Source organism: Bombus fervidus, chromosome 6 (genome assembly GCF_041682495.2).
Source record: "Bombus fervidus isolate BK054 chromosome 6, iyBomFerv1, whole genome shotgun sequence".
In the NCBI taxonomy this organism is placed as follows: Eukaryota; Metazoa; Arthropoda; class Insecta; order Hymenoptera; family Apidae; genus Bombus; species Bombus fervidus.
In genome coordinates this window covers 3,507,513-3,523,251 of record NC_091522.1, presented here as the reverse complement: position 1 = coordinate 3,523,251, position 15,739 = coordinate 3,507,513, and the positions used below count along the sequence as shown (strand labels likewise).

General features: G+C 32.9%; 2 protein-coding genes across 5 annotated transcripts; both read left to right on the top strand.

Moving 5' to 3' along the window:
• The first annotated feature begins 770 nt into the window (after window positions 1-770).
• LOC139988041 (glutamate receptor ionotropic, kainate 5) lies at window positions 771-8,377 on the top strand. 2 transcript variants are annotated; one of them, XM_072004961.1, is made up of 12 exons: window positions 773-1,697; window positions 1,774-1,918; window positions 1,994-2,176; window positions 2,316-2,467; window positions 2,544-2,640; window positions 2,771-2,837; window positions 2,932-3,172; window positions 3,787-3,976; window positions 5,786-5,876; window positions 5,950-6,105; window positions 6,193-6,276; window positions 7,981-8,373. In XM_072004961.1, exons 1-12 carry the CDS (start codon window positions 1,523-1,525, stop codon window positions 8,233-8,235), a joined length of 1,836 nt encoding a protein of 611 aa, XP_071861062.1. In that variant the 5' UTR covers window positions 773-1,522; the 3' UTR covers window positions 8,236-8,373. The 2 variants fall into 2 exon arrangements, with proteins under 2 accessions (XP_071861063.1, XP_071861062.1); XM_072004962.1 differs by lacking the exons at window positions 5,950-6,105; window positions 6,193-6,276 and having other exon boundaries at window positions 771-1,697; window positions 7,981-8,377.
• A 768-nt stretch (window positions 8,378-9,145) lies between these two features.
• Window positions 9,146-15,291, top strand: LOC139988365 (uncharacterized). Of its 3 annotated transcripts, none has more exons than XM_072005712.1 (9): window positions 9,146-9,165; window positions 12,456-12,492; window positions 12,740-12,866; window positions 12,968-13,061; window positions 13,433-13,548; window positions 13,638-13,874; window positions 13,955-14,160; window positions 14,232-14,300; window positions 15,068-15,291. In XM_072005712.1, exons 2-9 carry the CDS (start codon window positions 12,465-12,467, stop codon window positions 15,211-15,213), a joined length of 1,023 nt encoding a protein of 340 aa, XP_071861813.1. In that variant the 5' UTR covers window positions 9,146-9,165; window positions 12,456-12,464; the 3' UTR covers window positions 15,214-15,291. The 3 variants fall into 3 exon arrangements, with proteins under 3 accessions (XP_071861813.1, XP_071861812.1, XP_071861814.1); XM_072005711.1 differs by lacking the exon at window positions 9,146-9,165 and adding an exon at window positions 9,206-9,464; XM_072005713.1 differs by lacking the exon at window positions 9,146-9,165 and adding an exon at window positions 9,506-9,619.
• Window positions 15,292-15,739: the final 448 nt, after the last annotated feature.

The window sequence follows — 15,739 nt, the reverse complement described above, 5'->3', positions numbered from 1 at the left end:
GTCATGCTTGTCGTAATAATCAGTATGTTATCTTATCGTTTCCGATAGAATAAACAATAAGTAATAACACTAAATAATAACAAAAAAAAAAAGCAAAATCATTTCCTGTATCTTTACTAGTACCTGTACTATCATTTTTGCATAACTAATTGAAGAAAAACTTTGCTTATCTCGATTTTAAAACTAACGGCCTTACACCAATTTGCTTCTGAATCTCCATATACAAAATTTAATGTCATTTAATAGTACTTCCATATAATTAAAAAAATTTGATATTATACAAATGAAATGTAGAACACGATAAAAAGCATTTCATTGGAAGTCAAGAGTTGCCTCATTTGCAAGAAAAAGGAGATAATATCTTGTATGACCCATGTATAATATATTGCTTAGCTCCGTATTTCTTATTGCTTTTTGCAGAGTAAAAAATTATGAATATTCTTAATAGCTGCGCAATAACATATATAATGATACAGATATATGTAGTTATTAATCGATATTTAATCCTTTTAGAACTGAATTTTTCCTAGACCCTGGAAAAAATTATTTGTCCTTTGGGGGCTCATAGTAAAATCTTATCAAATTTTTATATGGATAATAATATATTCTACTATTGGGTTGGCAACTAAGGAATTGCGAATTTTGTCATTAGGTGGTAATGTTTCATTAGTTGACGGTTTGTTGGAATACAATTAAACAACGTATAACAATTCCAAATTTACTTTCACCTGTAAAAAGATTATTCTATTTTATGTATATTTCATGAACAATGCGCAAGATATGAAAAACAAAGAAATGCCGCGACACAGGATAATAAAGAAAAAGCTTCGAGGAACGATAACAAAGAATATTCCTCATAACTGATATTTAATGTTATTTTGTTAGATTATCTTTTCACATGCGAGACATCGATGAATACTTAAAACATCATCAATTAGACATCAACGATGCTATAAGCTTTGAAGCTTGTTCATAATTATGTGTTTTGTGTCAACCATGAGTTGTAATTCTGTTTGCACATTTTTTATCGTCGTTCTTATCTGCCGTCAGACCGCACCCTTAATTTACGTTTGTGTACAATAAAGCACTCAAATTACACGTATCGTTATGTTCAGAAGCTTGTGTATATATTTGCGTCACCCCCTATGTCGAATCGTACTCCCAACAACCTGAGAGGAGGTTATACTCAAACTGACCCTACGTTGACACAGAGAACTTGGCGAAAAAGAGAGACGACGCTGGACTACACGGGAAACACACGATTTCGAGATTAAACAAAGGGTTTCGGGAAACGCCATGATTAACCCTTAACACTCCGACTTTTAATTGTGAATATCGGCCGGCAACTGCAACTTATTCTCATCATACTTCGACTTGCAAGTTTTTAAGTGTCAAATTTTAAAGAGTAGAGCGCCGCACATCGGTGGTGCTAAAGAGGCACATTTGTAACGTTAAAGGTTAAGTTGCGCGCGAAATAAATTGAATGGCAGGAATGCTTCCGTATGAATAATCGTATGAACTCATGATGAAGGTGTATTCGTTGATTTACACATTTGTAGCGTCTATTTTTATAGTGATGGCTGATAAAAGAAATATCTTCTTATGGAAAGGAAAATCATGGATTGCAGATGAGTATTTTACGAAACTTATCAAGTTGTCGTTTACTTCTTCTAAATGCTGCAACGTTTTTTTAACTGGTTAGTAAAAATAAATTATGCATTTTATTTATGTTTCTTTATTTAAATTACTTAAAAATTATGGAATTTTATTTAGATACAACTGAAGATTCGGAAACATTGTTCAGTCAATTCAGAAGCATCTATCCATCCAATTACCTCTTGCAGTCGAACACGCACGACTGCCACGAATTCTTTTTGTTAGGATCAAGCGAAGAAGGAATCATGGAGTCTATAAAAAAGTAAAATAAGAGAATCATGTTTGAGTATATAAAATCTATTCCGTTTTTAATAGAAATGTGACTGTTTCATTATAGAATACCATTGCTACAATGGAATACAGAAATTCTGATTATAGTGAATAACAATATTTTCAATGATTCTCATCTATTGAATAATTCTCTATACGAAATTGCAAATATAAATATTATCTCTATGTCAGGAATGTGGATACTGTCAAAAAACTACATAAAACCGCGAGTCTTTATTAAAGTTGACAGGTAATACAAATTAGAACTCCATTTACTGAAAGGAAATGTTAATTATCTCCTATTATGTAAATGAAGTTCTAACATAAGGGGAAATTTTAAATATCATTTCAATGTGTGGCATTATCATTTTCTTTGTTAAAATACAAAGATACAAGGAAATCCAGATAAACGACAAAGTAAACTTTCATGGTAAAGAATTACAAGTCTGCAGCGATTATATTCCTCCTATGACGTACTTAAACCGTACGATTCAGAAAATGATTAATGGTGTACAAGCAGAAGTGTACACAATGGATAGTGGTATATAAATAAATGAATCACAGAATTTAATGCAACTTTTGCCATAAGAACTGTAAGATATATTTTTAAAATACAGATTTGGATTGGGACGGTATCGAGATGCGGTTGTTTCTAATAATGGCGGAAAAATTGAATTTCACGTGGACTTTGAGGAAACCAGAGGGAAACTACACGTAAATATAAGGAATATGATCATTCTTGTTTTCATTAGTTCTTTGAATTATTTGTTATTGTTCATTAAAATGAAAAATTGTATTATTAATTTAGCTTTAATTTGTTTTTAATTTCATCTTAATTTGTTAGATATGGCAAACGAATCAACGACACATATTGGATGGGCGGTATAATACAAATGATACGTGATCAGAAGGTACACTAATTTATTCTCTATTTATTCCTCTAAAAAATAAGTAGAAAATTAATTAGAAATCTTTTATACAGACATTTATCCTGTGTTTCTGCAGGTAGATTTAGCGTTCGCCAGTATTTGGCTAATATTGGATCAAGAAACATTCGTGCAGTTATCCGAACCTTGGTACCAACTACATATGCATTTTTTGGTACCTCGTCCTCGTCGAACCACAGGCTTTTTGGCGCTCAAAAGGCCATTCTCAGAAGAAGTTTGGTTCTTACTCTTATCTGCATTGCTGCTACACAGCTTCTATATATATGTTCGGTCTTGGATTGACCCCAAATTTCCAAAACGTAAGAAACCATATAAATTACGTTTTACCATATATTTCATCGTCATATTACCATCTTATAGATTCCAATTCATATTCTTTCATTATATATATACGTATATATATAAATATGTATATATAAAAATATATATATATTTATATTTATACAAACCATTATTGATAATACTATCCCTTTGCGGACGGTCGAAGTCAACCGTACCATAGGACCAAGCTGCTGCCGCGATAGTCAGTAAAATTGCCAGCGCACATTTCTGCATAGATGCGATTCTCCATAGGATAAATAAAATGACACACATGTGAGTCTTTTATATATACGCATATATGAGATATATGAGTTTCTCGACCATAGCGAAGCGTTTACGTGGGACACATATATGAATCTTCTAGCTCTATCAGTTGTTTTCGCCAAACGCATGTATGAGTTCCTCAGCCAAATTGATGGTTTATGCAGAAGGCATATATGCGGCGGTAGTCTGCAAAGGGTTATATCATTCATAGAAACCATTATTGATAATACTATATAAACCATTTTTGATAATCTACGTCATTGAATAAAGAAATAATAAATACACTCAGGAGTCAAGAAAAAGTGAGTTTCTAAAACAATCTTTTCAGGATATCGTAATTTTCTAATTATCCTAACCGATTTCATCGGCTGTTTGCTAAGCATGTCGGTACCGAAGAGTGTCAGAACCACGATCAGCAAACTACAGATTCTTTTCTGGCAGACTGCAGGCTGGTTAATAATTACAGCTTATTGCAGTAGCCTTGCGGCTAGACTTGCGAGTTCAGACTACGAGAGCAGGTAACACGGAAGTTTCTAATCATCAGACGAAACGAAAAATTGCTGCAGTAGACTACTACTATAGTTTCGCTTTAACTGGTCTCTGCTTGTACTAGTCGCACCTGTTTTTGTTGAAATAGAAATAATTACTCTACACATCAGGATATGATTTTGATAATATTATTTAATTATATATACTTGTTAAGGTTATTTGATGTATGTTTTTTTTTTATTTATTTGTTTGTTTGAATTTTTACAATTTGTCCAGAATGACATTTGGTAAAATATTATATCTTAGTGAATAAAAAAAATAAAAATAAAAATATAGCAAATGTACCTAGCGGGGTACCATCATCGTGTTTGCCCGATTATATCCTTTGTGAGGTCTGTTGGGTGTTTCCTTTTTAGTCTTCTTTCTATGTTTATTGTGTTGATCGTTGCCGCTGCCAGCTGGTTCGGGTGCGTTTCTATTCTTTCTCTGTACCTTCTTGCGAGTCTGCTAATCTCTTCCTTGACCGTTGGTATTTCCAGGTCTTTCCGAATGTCCTCGTTTCTAACGTACCATGGGGCGTTTACTATCGTTCTAAAAATTTTAGCTTGTATTTTCTCAATTTTGCTTATATGGCTCATTGCTGCTGTTCCCCATAGCGGGATTCCGTAGGTCCAGATTGGTTTTATGATTGATTTGTATATTCTTAATTTGTTTTCAATGCTTAATTTGGATTTTCGACTTGTTAGCCAGTGCATTTGTCTCCTTGCTGCCTGTATTTTGTCTATTATTGATTTGATGTGCTGTTTCCATGTGAGTTGTGTATCTATGTGTAGCCCTAGGTATTTGACTTGCCTAGTTTGTATTATTTGCATGCCATTCAGGAAGATATTTGATGTATGTGGAATCAAAGAAACGCGTGGGTAAATTGTAAGGTATTGTAAGTATATATATATATATTGTGAATATTAAAGTACAAAGTGTGGAATACAATGTAAGCTGGTTTAGATCCGCACGCTAGGAATGTTACCCTAAGACTAAAAGAACCCCGAAACCAACGTCGCACATGTACCGCTTATGGTTTGTCATCGACGCATTCTTTTGTCTATGCGCTATTGATGACCTCAGCGCTTGAGAAAACCGAAGACCAGATGTAGAGTTTTCTTAGGACTGGCGGTCACTTCAACAATACTACAACCAGAAATATTAGGATACACACTCTATATACACACACAGGCACAGCATATAAGGTTGCAGAGTGTTTGACAAAAGGTGTAAAACATTTTAATGGATTATTCTTGAACCTAAGATAAGATGAAAATCAAGAATAAAAAAATTGCGTTTTCGGCTTTGTTTTTTAATTATTGGCAATTAAAAATTAGTCGAAATACCCCTGTACGCGAGCAAACCTCCTTACACGAACGAAAATAGGGCATCGTAAGCAGTGAAGTGCAAGCAAATCGAACGATACATAGGCAGCAGCTTATTTCGTAAGTCGTAGAGAAGAAAATTATCACATTTGAAGCCATAAATCATCGTACGCGACGTTTTGTAAGAAAGAACGTAGATTAAACATTATATTTGCCTACTCATTAAACTTCATAACAGCATATCGAAAACCACCTGATTAAATTTTCGAGTAGAAAATATTATTTCATGTATATCTATACATCTCTAATAACAGCACATATGCTTATATAAATCTTATACGCGCACCGCAAACATGTATGTACACACTAGATTATATTTATTGGAAAACTTTACTAAATTACATAAGAAACAAATGAAGATGTCCACTGTGCGGATAAATTTAAATAAAAAATCATAATAAATATTTTTAGAATCGATACCATCGAACAATTTGTTCAGGCAAATTTGCAATGGGGAAAAACGGGTCAACCACCTCCATTCGCCGATTTCTTCGACCTCACGGTACGTTATTTCAATCAAAATGATAATTTTCCAAAATTCACATTAAAAAAGAAAATACATTTAATTTAACTAGAATCCATATGCAGCGCAACTGCTGAATAAATATCGTCAAGTACAAAATAGTACACAGTTAAAGCAATTCATTATGCAAGGTAATTACGCTATTCCAGGAAAAATAATAGACACTTATTTTTTTCCAACCGACTATATATCAAGCGAAGACTTAAAGGTATCTATGCATAACTATATTCCACATATGTGGCATATACATGTTGAGAAAGATTATTTAAGTTATGAGTAATATAATTCATAATAGAATTACAGATTGATGAGAGAACCTATGGGACACTTTTATGCTGTTTTTGCCGTTCAACCATGGCTTCTAAAACCCATAAACAGGGTAAATTACGATTCTCAGTATCAAAACTCTACATAAATGAAGATGGCAGGAGAAAAACATGATGAGTGCAATTTCTCTAATTTTTTGCTTTTAACATCACTCTAAGATTAAATAAGAAAATTTTAACATAACATAATTGGAAATGGAAATAACTCGATAGGTTCAAAAGTGGGAAAAATTTCTTTCAAAATTATTGGTAATAATTGAAGTCAACGAATTTTAATGCAAGCGATATTGTAACATCTTCAAAAGTCTTACGTCAGTTATTAGATTAACTTCAAAATTAGAGAAACTTAAGTGCATAACAGAGGCATGATATTAATATGAAAAAGGAAGCATACATATATAAGATATCAGAAATATAGAAATTAGGATTACTAGTGGTTTCTATCCTATATGATAAATTTATTGATAGATGGATTTATTTACAGTGGTTTAAACAGGAAACGATGGTTATTTAATGTGAGCTTAATGCAGTAATGTGATATAACTAAGTAACTAAATTGATAATTCACAACTTATAACAATTCAGCAACTAATGATTAACCAAGGCGCAATTTCCTTGCAACCCTCTCTCTCGACTCAACTGACAACTCGCAACAAATGAACTCCTCACAATTAGACTCTCAATTAACAACTGACTACTAATCGATTTTCTTCATCAAACATCTCTTTGTCATCTTTTCGTACCCTTACCACGCACGTATTCCGTAATCGTCCGCAGTCATGGTTACATACGCCTTCTTCCGGGTGCTATTTGACTGAAGGACCAAGGACATTGATGGGCCGTTTGGCTCATTGAAGTTTCCTGTCCTTTTCGGCACTTAGGCTTTCTCGCAACATTGTTTATAGTTCACCCGATATTTCTTAGGTAATCCACGATACTGCACATATATGTACGTATACAGTACTGACGTATTTATAATTTTCTTTAAAACATATGTATAATCTGAAATTCATGATCTACACTAAATACCCAAGTTTTTGATGTAAAAGCATTTAATGGTTTATTTGTAAAGCCAATAAGATGAAAATTGAAAATAAGCAAATTACATTTTGTTTTTTAATTATTGACAATTAAAAATTAAATCGAACGAAAACCTCAAATCGAACGATACATGAGTAGCAGGTTATCTCACATAAGAAGAAAATTATATTTGAAGACGTAATACGCACGACATTTTGTAAGAAATAGATTATAGAGTAGATCGTAAATTTAACATTATAGCTACTTACTTATTAAAATCCATAACGGCATATCGAAAACCGCCTCATGGAATTTTCGAGTAGGGAGTATTAATGTTTCCTCTAATCCTTTGACTTCATAAATAATTAATCAATAATAGCACGTGTAATAGTACGTGTTTTTGTAAAAGTAAAAATAAAAAGTAAAAAAGGATATCCTAAAATATCAATGTTGAGGAGGATTGTATAAAAACAATTTTGATAATACGAAATTGATTGACGATGTAGTGAATTATAAAATTGATTGCCTGTAAAAAATAAGAAAGAATACGGCGTAATTTTTCTTTAGTTCCGTATCTACAAATATTACACGAGTTAAAAGAATTACATAGAATATGCTAATATTAATCGACGTAATTTGTATATTTCATGCAATATCTAGAAATTTGAATAATCTCTGCAATTTGCATCATATAAATATGTATCTAGAATAACTTCCATTTTTTCATATGTATACAGATCATTCTCTGGTTAAAGGAAACCGGCATCGTCATTTGGCATTTGCGCGATGTTATTCGGAGACGGGATAACTATAATCTACGCGAGGTTCTCGTGGAGCACGATAAGTACGACGGGCACGTACAAGTTCTCGGACTGATGCCGCTCGGCGCTGGATTTTCTTTGTTACTCATTGGCCTGTTAATTGCAACGTTTGTATTTTATCTGGAATTGAGACGTACTACTAAACCTGCCTCTGTTCGCGATCGTCCTTGAGATATCAACAAAAATTGATTTCATAGATAACTGCAGGTTCGCAATCAGAAACAAATAATTTTATATAATTACTAGATCATTGTACAAATAAAGCAATCTCGTCGTCAAGACGTTGACGATTCTAATATTCACAAAAATGTGAAATATTTCATCAAAAGATTAAGAATCATTAGCAATTTGAGGACGAGATTTTGTAATCATTTCTCGATGAAATATGTATTATTACAATTTGTACGTTCAAGGATTTAGAAAGTAAACGGTAATCTAAAGTCCGAAATATACATATGTAGTATACAGGCACAACCAGCATAAAAATATAGTGTGATCGAATAGTAACATAGTCGTGAGTTGAATACATCTGCTTACTACTGATTCATGATCCATGATGAATATTTGAACATTTCAGCACAGTAGTAAAAACAAATCTAAGTATGTATACAGAAATTACAAGATATTAGTATATAAGTTACAATATTTAGTGAGATCATTGTTGGAATTTACGATGCCCATTTTCACAATCTAAAGTTTACCTTAGAAAACGCGAGATTTCCACTAACATTTTTAATAGTGTATTCTTTTTAATTTAACACATTGTCGCCGCTCGAGCGTCACCTAGCTAAGTTCTGTGACTTATTTAATAAATATCGCTAAGAATCTTTCATATTTCAAGCACATGGAAGAACAGTAAATGACGTTTCACGAGCGAATCTGCTGATTGGTCATTTTCTTGCGTTGGGTGAAAACCAATCAGCGTCCGTATTTCGGAACCTTCGCTTCAGACCTTATTGGACTTTCACATGACATGCACAGTTCCGTTTGTGTCGTTCAACCGCGAACATCAAGTAGGAAATTATTAGAAACTGGAGAGAGAGAGTGAGAAAGGTATAATCTTGTTCGTGATTTCGAATTAATAATATCTTCTTCACCAGAGTAAGTTATGGATAGTTAATTCTCTTAACATTTTGAGAAAAGAGTTTCATATAGTCTGATTTTTACGGTTGCATGCCCACAGAAAGTGGAGCATTTTAAAAAATAGCAGCCCCACCTGTATATGCCGATTCGTTAAAATCTTCAAACATTCGTGGAGATAAAATCGTTCCATTAGTCGCAACGATCAGTTGACCGCCTTCCCAACCATACCCGACTCGTCAACGTCTCCAATTATTCGTACTATTACGTGAAGTGAAGTATCGTTCGTCAGTGAACAGTTACACGGGGGTTTTTCAATTGTAGACAGCATTAATATGTGATCACGGGCGAGTGCATTGTAAACAGTATTTGTTTCGTAACGTGTAATCATTCGCATTCGCAAGCATCCGTAAATCCCATTTTAACCAACAAGGTTACATTTCCAGAGTAGCTTCAAGTTCCCAATTTTATCAATGTAAGTATAACAATCGTATGTCATTCCAGTGTTCATACCGCTAATTCGAAAAACGTATACAAATATTTTTGCAATTGTGTTATTTAAAAACTACATTTATTAATAAGTCAATGCGATTGCGAAATCAGTTCCGTAGATGGAAGCATTAGTTCAACATCGCGCTATATTTCAGTAGTATTATACCCATAAAGCTAAGCAGTACGCACTGTCAATGACCGGTTTATAAAGTACGGGATAAGAATTGTTATGTGGATTTAACGACGCGGACGGTAGAGTACAATAAAGATACAGCGCAATACAGCGTAGAACAGAAGAAAGGTAATCTTCATTGCCTAATAATTTACATAACGAGATACGAGATTTTTGTGCGGTCCCAGTTATTTTGGGAGAATGATATTAGCATATTCTGCGAATGAAAATAAAAAAAAACATGATGCGTAAATATAGATACAAAATGGCTTTAGTAAAAGAGTTGGAACCAAGATAACTGACTGATTTTCGTTTAAATATGTATACATCGATGGTATTTAACTAATTTATTTACTCAAGTCATATTAAATCTGCCTGACGACCTCAAGTCAACTTAATAACTGTCAATATTGTTAGTATTAATACTAGTCTTATTATTCCAACTGCAATTTATAAATAAGTTGCATGATCTTGTATCAAAATGCTACGAGAGTTTTCCAATAGAAAATATGCCAATATTTATTTTATTTACGGTTTCGCAAATGTAAATGCTTTACATGCTGTACGAGAATATTGACGAAAACTTCTGAAGGAAAGAGTAATCTTTTACGCTAATCACGTTGACTGCCATGTGTACTTTCTGCCGCAGTATCAAACATTCTCTGCTAGATAACTCCCATCGTTTGTTCGCAATATTAAAACCACTAGCTGTTGTCGAATATAACGAAGGAAAGTGTGATATAGATTATTCCGACCAAATGGTTTCTTATGCCACCAAAATTAGAAAAGGAATTAAACGGCACAGAAAACTTGGCGTCCAACTCCTTCCGGGAATTTCTGTTGAAAATGCTTTGACGGTTTACAAAATTGTAACAAGGAAGGATATAAATATTAGAATATTTAGAAAGTTATTAGCTGCAAAATTATTAGGATTGTCTGAAAATACAAAAAATCCTTGTCTTAAACGAAGTCGGCATAATATCGCCGTTCGGAAAAATGATTCCAGAACAAACATTAGACGCGCGTGCAAACTATATTACGCAAATAAAAGACGTCGAATGAACCGAACAAAGACACAAAAGAATTTCGAAAAGTAATACGAGAATGGTTTATTAAAAAAATTATTTAGAATGTAAAACTCTAAAGCATTCTATACGTAGCTGAGGTTGGTCGGGACAATCTGAACAATAAGTTGTTGTTTTCTTTAAAGTTTTGCATTCTAAATAATTTTTTAAATAAACCATTTTCGTATTACTTTTATAACAATTCAATAGTTTTATTATTTCCTCTGGAACATCTTTTCAAATTTCTACGACGATCCTTCGCAAGTAGTCAAATAAGCGTCACCCGAATACGGGTGACGCGGCCCTACCAGAAACTTTGCTGTCGCCCGAATACGGGTGTCGTGGCAGTCAACGTGTTATTGGTTATGGAAAAAGCTAAATGGTATGTGTTTTTAATACACACAATTTTTGAAGTAGTCGCCACTTATAAGAAAAGCCTACATCTGGTCTTCGGTTTTCCTCAAGCGTTGAGGCCATCAGTAGCGCATAGACAAAAGAATGCGTCTATGACAGACCATAAGCGGTACATGTGCGACGTTGGCTTCGGGGTTCTTTTAGTCTTAGGGTAACATTGCCAACGTGCGAATCTGGACCAGCTTACATTGTATTCCACGCTTTGTACTTTAATATTCACAATATATATATATATACTTACAATACCTTACAATTTACCCACGCGTTTCTTTGATTCCACATACATCAAATGACCTTAACAACAATAAACATCAATGGAGACATGAAACTCTACACTCTGTTCGAAAAAGAGCATATTAACGCTAATTCAAATTTAATACGTTAGAAGGAATGTATAGCAATAGAATATTTCTTGGACTTTACTTTCTACAACAGCGATTAACTGAACATACTTTTTTTGAATCTTTTGCAAGATGAATTTGATCCAAAAATGGCAGGAAATATGCCACTATTTTTTCGTTTTAAATTTATGGATACAATTAGATAGTTGTGCAGCACATTATGTTGCGGGAATACGGAAATGGTTAAACGAGAATAATTCTCACAAATAGGTAGAGCAAAGGGGACCATTCACGTGACCTTCAAAATCCCCAGACGCCACACTTGATTTTTACGTATGGGAAGTAGCAAAAGAGAAAGGTTAAATTCTAGAGACAAGGTTTACCAAATAAAACTTAATACACGTAGAATCAAAACAAAGAATTTTTGATGAACTTATAGAAATTAAAGGAAACCAAGAAAATATTCGCAGTGTAACAGATTCAATTTTTCGTAGAGGTCGATCTTATATTAATAAGAATGATCGATACTATAAAATGGAGCTAACAACGATAAATATTATCTGTTGTTATTTCGTATGTTGTAATTTTTTATCTAAGCTCTTGAACCTACGTTTATATAATTATTATTATTATTTTCACTCGCAGTAAAATATGCTGATATCGTCTTGTTGAAATGATCTGGGACACCTTGTATATTGTAGACTCAAAAAAAGTAGGACCTGTGACCAAACGTTAAAAAGCAATGAAAACAGTGCCGTGCTGAACTTTCTAATTTTCTATATGAAATCTTTAATTCTGACATTATTTCACAGTGAACGTTTTATTTAGCAAAGAACAATGACGACTAAGAAACACATCAACGACGGTAAATATTTATTTAAATATTTTGTATATTTGTTTTTTCTTCTTTTTTTTTTTTTTAATTATATAAGTAATATATTCTTTTCATATCAACATAATGATAATTAATAAGACTAATCTTATTGATATGCATTGGGATTTTTTTTTTAAATAATCTTATCAAGATACTAAACCTCGAATTAAGATAAAAAATCTTATTTACTAATTTAGGAATTATTTAGGAATTGCTAGATGATTGTAACTTTTTTTAGCTCAACCGGCAACAGTGGACGAGCATTTTCAACTGATCTTGCAAGATAGAGAAATTATTGATCATGACTTAGTAAAAGTGACACCGGATGATCTACCTGAGTGGTTCGATGAAAGGTTATTCAAACTGTGAGTAGAAAATTAAAATAAATAAGAAAATTTCCCTCGAAGTGTAAGACTGTGATAAGCAAAGAAAACACATAAGTAATTGATGAAAATTATAATTTTAGAGGGCAGAGTTATTATAACGGAAATTTACTAGGATTTGCAACTGCACTTGCGTCAGGCCTCACAACAATATTAGCCGTTCCAGATATATTGGAGGTAATTTACATACTAACGCTTTTTAATTCAGTTGAAAAGTCAATTAGTTTTTTCTATATTAGCAGCAAAAGAAGATGCCAGGTAAAATAAATCATTCAGATTTTAATCACAACACATACTGAATTTCACGATTGCACCCTATAATTCCATTCTTTGGATTTCTGCATTGTTAAATTATAGAGGTTAGGTTAGGTAGAATATTTTTAAATTCCATTCTTTGGATTTCTGCATTGTTAAATTTAAAAATATTCTTGCGTATTATTTTCAAAATCCGCATATTCAATCAAGGGAATTGAGGAAAAATCATAAAACCAACATAAAAATGATAGCTACTGTGTTGCCCAAGTAAGTAAATGTTTCTTGCTTTGAAGGTTCTTCTTTTCACCAAGCAAACGGCCACGATCAACTCGTCTTACAAGCGGTTCGCCCAAACGCTGCTACTCATGTACGAACTCTTTCACTCTGATATGCTCGATCCAAAGTCGAAGTGAGTTTCAAAAAGTTCCGTTAAATATCGTATAAAAATATCCGATGGAACTTGTGATATTAAATTTGCTTGAAACACTTATATTGAAGATGGTTCAGTGCGCTGAACGCAATTCGACAAAAACACGCGAAGATCAGTAAAAAGCGTGTTCAGCGGAATCTCCATGGGATATACCAAAAGGACATGGCGATCACGCAATTCGGTTTCCTAGGGTACGTCTTTGTGTGTCCCGAGAAAGTTGGACTGGCGTTCGCTACTGAGGAGCAGAAGATAGGTTTTAATCATTTTTGGCAAGTGACGGGTCACCTATTGGGTATAAACGACAGGTAATAGGTTTATAAAATATACAAATGAAAACTGGAAATTCCATGATAAGAAATTGCTCCAATTGTTGCGATCTTTTTAGGATAAATATTTGTAGAAGAACGGTGGAGGAAACGGTAGAACTATGTACAAGAATTCAAAATGAAATATTGGCAAAATATTTAGAAAACTCGCGTCCGGAATTTTTAGAGATGATGACAAATATAACGCATGGATTTTGGCACGTCGATTTGACAACAAACAAGGACGCTTTCATTAGTTCCGCATACAATTTAGTGGGAGTAAAATGTTAGTACATTTAAGTATATTTTATTTACTTTTATTAGAAAGGCGATACTGAGCTAATTTTCTTTTTTTAGATATAAAGCCCCTTGGGTGGTACTCTTATTTGAACCAAAAGACCCGTGAATTTATATTATACTCATGTAGTAAGTAATTGCTTTTAAAAAGTATGTAGAAATTATAAGATAATAATAGCATAAAATACTTAAATTCTTAAAAGTTTAATATTAAGTTGCGTAATATGTCCTGTCGCGATTCTTTGAATTCTTAAATACATATACTTTCTCAGTAGTTCGTGCGGAACCTAAACGTCGCATTTGTCCATCATACCAAATTTTTTTTAAATGCAATGCAACCAATTTGTGTGAAATGTGTGTAATATATTGGTAATCTCTCTTGTTGAACGTCTTAGATTTTGTCCAATTAAACTTGCTATTTTATTCACACTAATTGTTATCGACCTACCACTTCGTTTTCGATCTTCCAAGTTGTAGCCTTTATCATTACATTTTCTAATTCGTCTTTAAGTAATACGTTTGTTAATGGCATTATCACCATAAATATCACAAATTCTTTTCTCTATTTGTTCCGCAATCTCTTTCCTAAAAATAAAAAGCCATCAAATGCTAAAAATGAATACTGTGATAGTTCATTTCAAAGATGCACTTTTCTCGATCAAAACTAAAGAAGAACTAATCGATACTGCGGATGAAATACTTCCAGAACACACTTAACTCAATATCTTTATGCATCCCAATTGTTATAATATAAGCAACAACTTCAGATAACGGTTTCCGGAAAGCGTACCGACGTCGTGTCTACGCGACAGGACTATTACATAGCTTGTAATTACCTAAAATAAAAGATTTCATACATTCCTATTCGATACTTTTTTAATAAAATTGTTTTACAGATATACCGTTCATTGGTTATGTGACACGACAAATATTCAATATAATACTAACATTGACTTACAGGATACTAGAACATTGCCCACTGATACCAATATTAGCATTTGGGAGAAAGAATGCAAAACTTTGTTTATATTCAAAAAATTAATATTATTGTAATTATTGTAATATACAAGACATTCATCAGCAGATGTAAAAGCATTTAATGGTTTATTTGTAAAGCCAATAAGATGAAAATTGAAAATAAGCAAATTACATTTTGTTTTTTAATTATTGACAATTAAAAATTAAATCGAACGAAAACCTCAAATCGAACGATACATGAGTAGCAGGTTATCTCACATAAGAAGAAAATTATATTTGAAGACGTAATACGCACGACATTTTGTAAGAAATAGATTATAGAGTAGATCGTAAATTTAACATTATAGCTACTTACTTATTAAAATCCATAACGACATATCGAAAATCGCCTCATGGAATTTTCGAGTAGGGAGTATTAATGTTTCCTCTAATCCTTTGACTTCATAAATAATTAATCAATAATAGCACGTGTACGTAATGGTTATACAAATTTTTGTGTGATTTTTCTGTGGACACCTGCTGTCAGGACGATCGCGGAGTGTGTATTAAATTTATATAAGGATCACTCCTTACATTGGTTTTATATATTA

Bases quoted from the DNA above. Each gene is read 5' to 3' on its own strand.
- LOC139988365 (XM_072005712.1), top strand. From the start codon at position 12,465: ATGACGACTAAGAAACACATCAACGACG. The intron at 13,875-13,954 runs GTAATAGGTTTA...CGATCTTTTTAG, and splicing joins CTATTGGGTATAAACGACAG to GATAAATATTTGTAGAAGAA. The intron at 14,301-15,067 runs GTAAGTAATTGC...ATTGTTTTACAG, and splicing joins ATTTATATTATACTCATGTA to ATATACCGTTCATTGGTTAT.
- LOC139988041 (XM_072004961.1), top strand. From the start codon at position 1,523: ATGATGAAGGTGTATTCGTTGATTTACACATTTGTAGCGTCTATTTTT. The intron at 3,977-5,785 runs GTAACACGGAAG...AAATATTTTTAG, and splicing joins AGTTCAGACTACGAGAGCAG to AATCGATACCATCGAACAAT. The intron at 5,877-5,949 runs GTACGTTATTTC...TAATTTAACTAG, and splicing joins CCGATTTCTTCGACCTCACG to AATCCATATGCAGCGCAACT.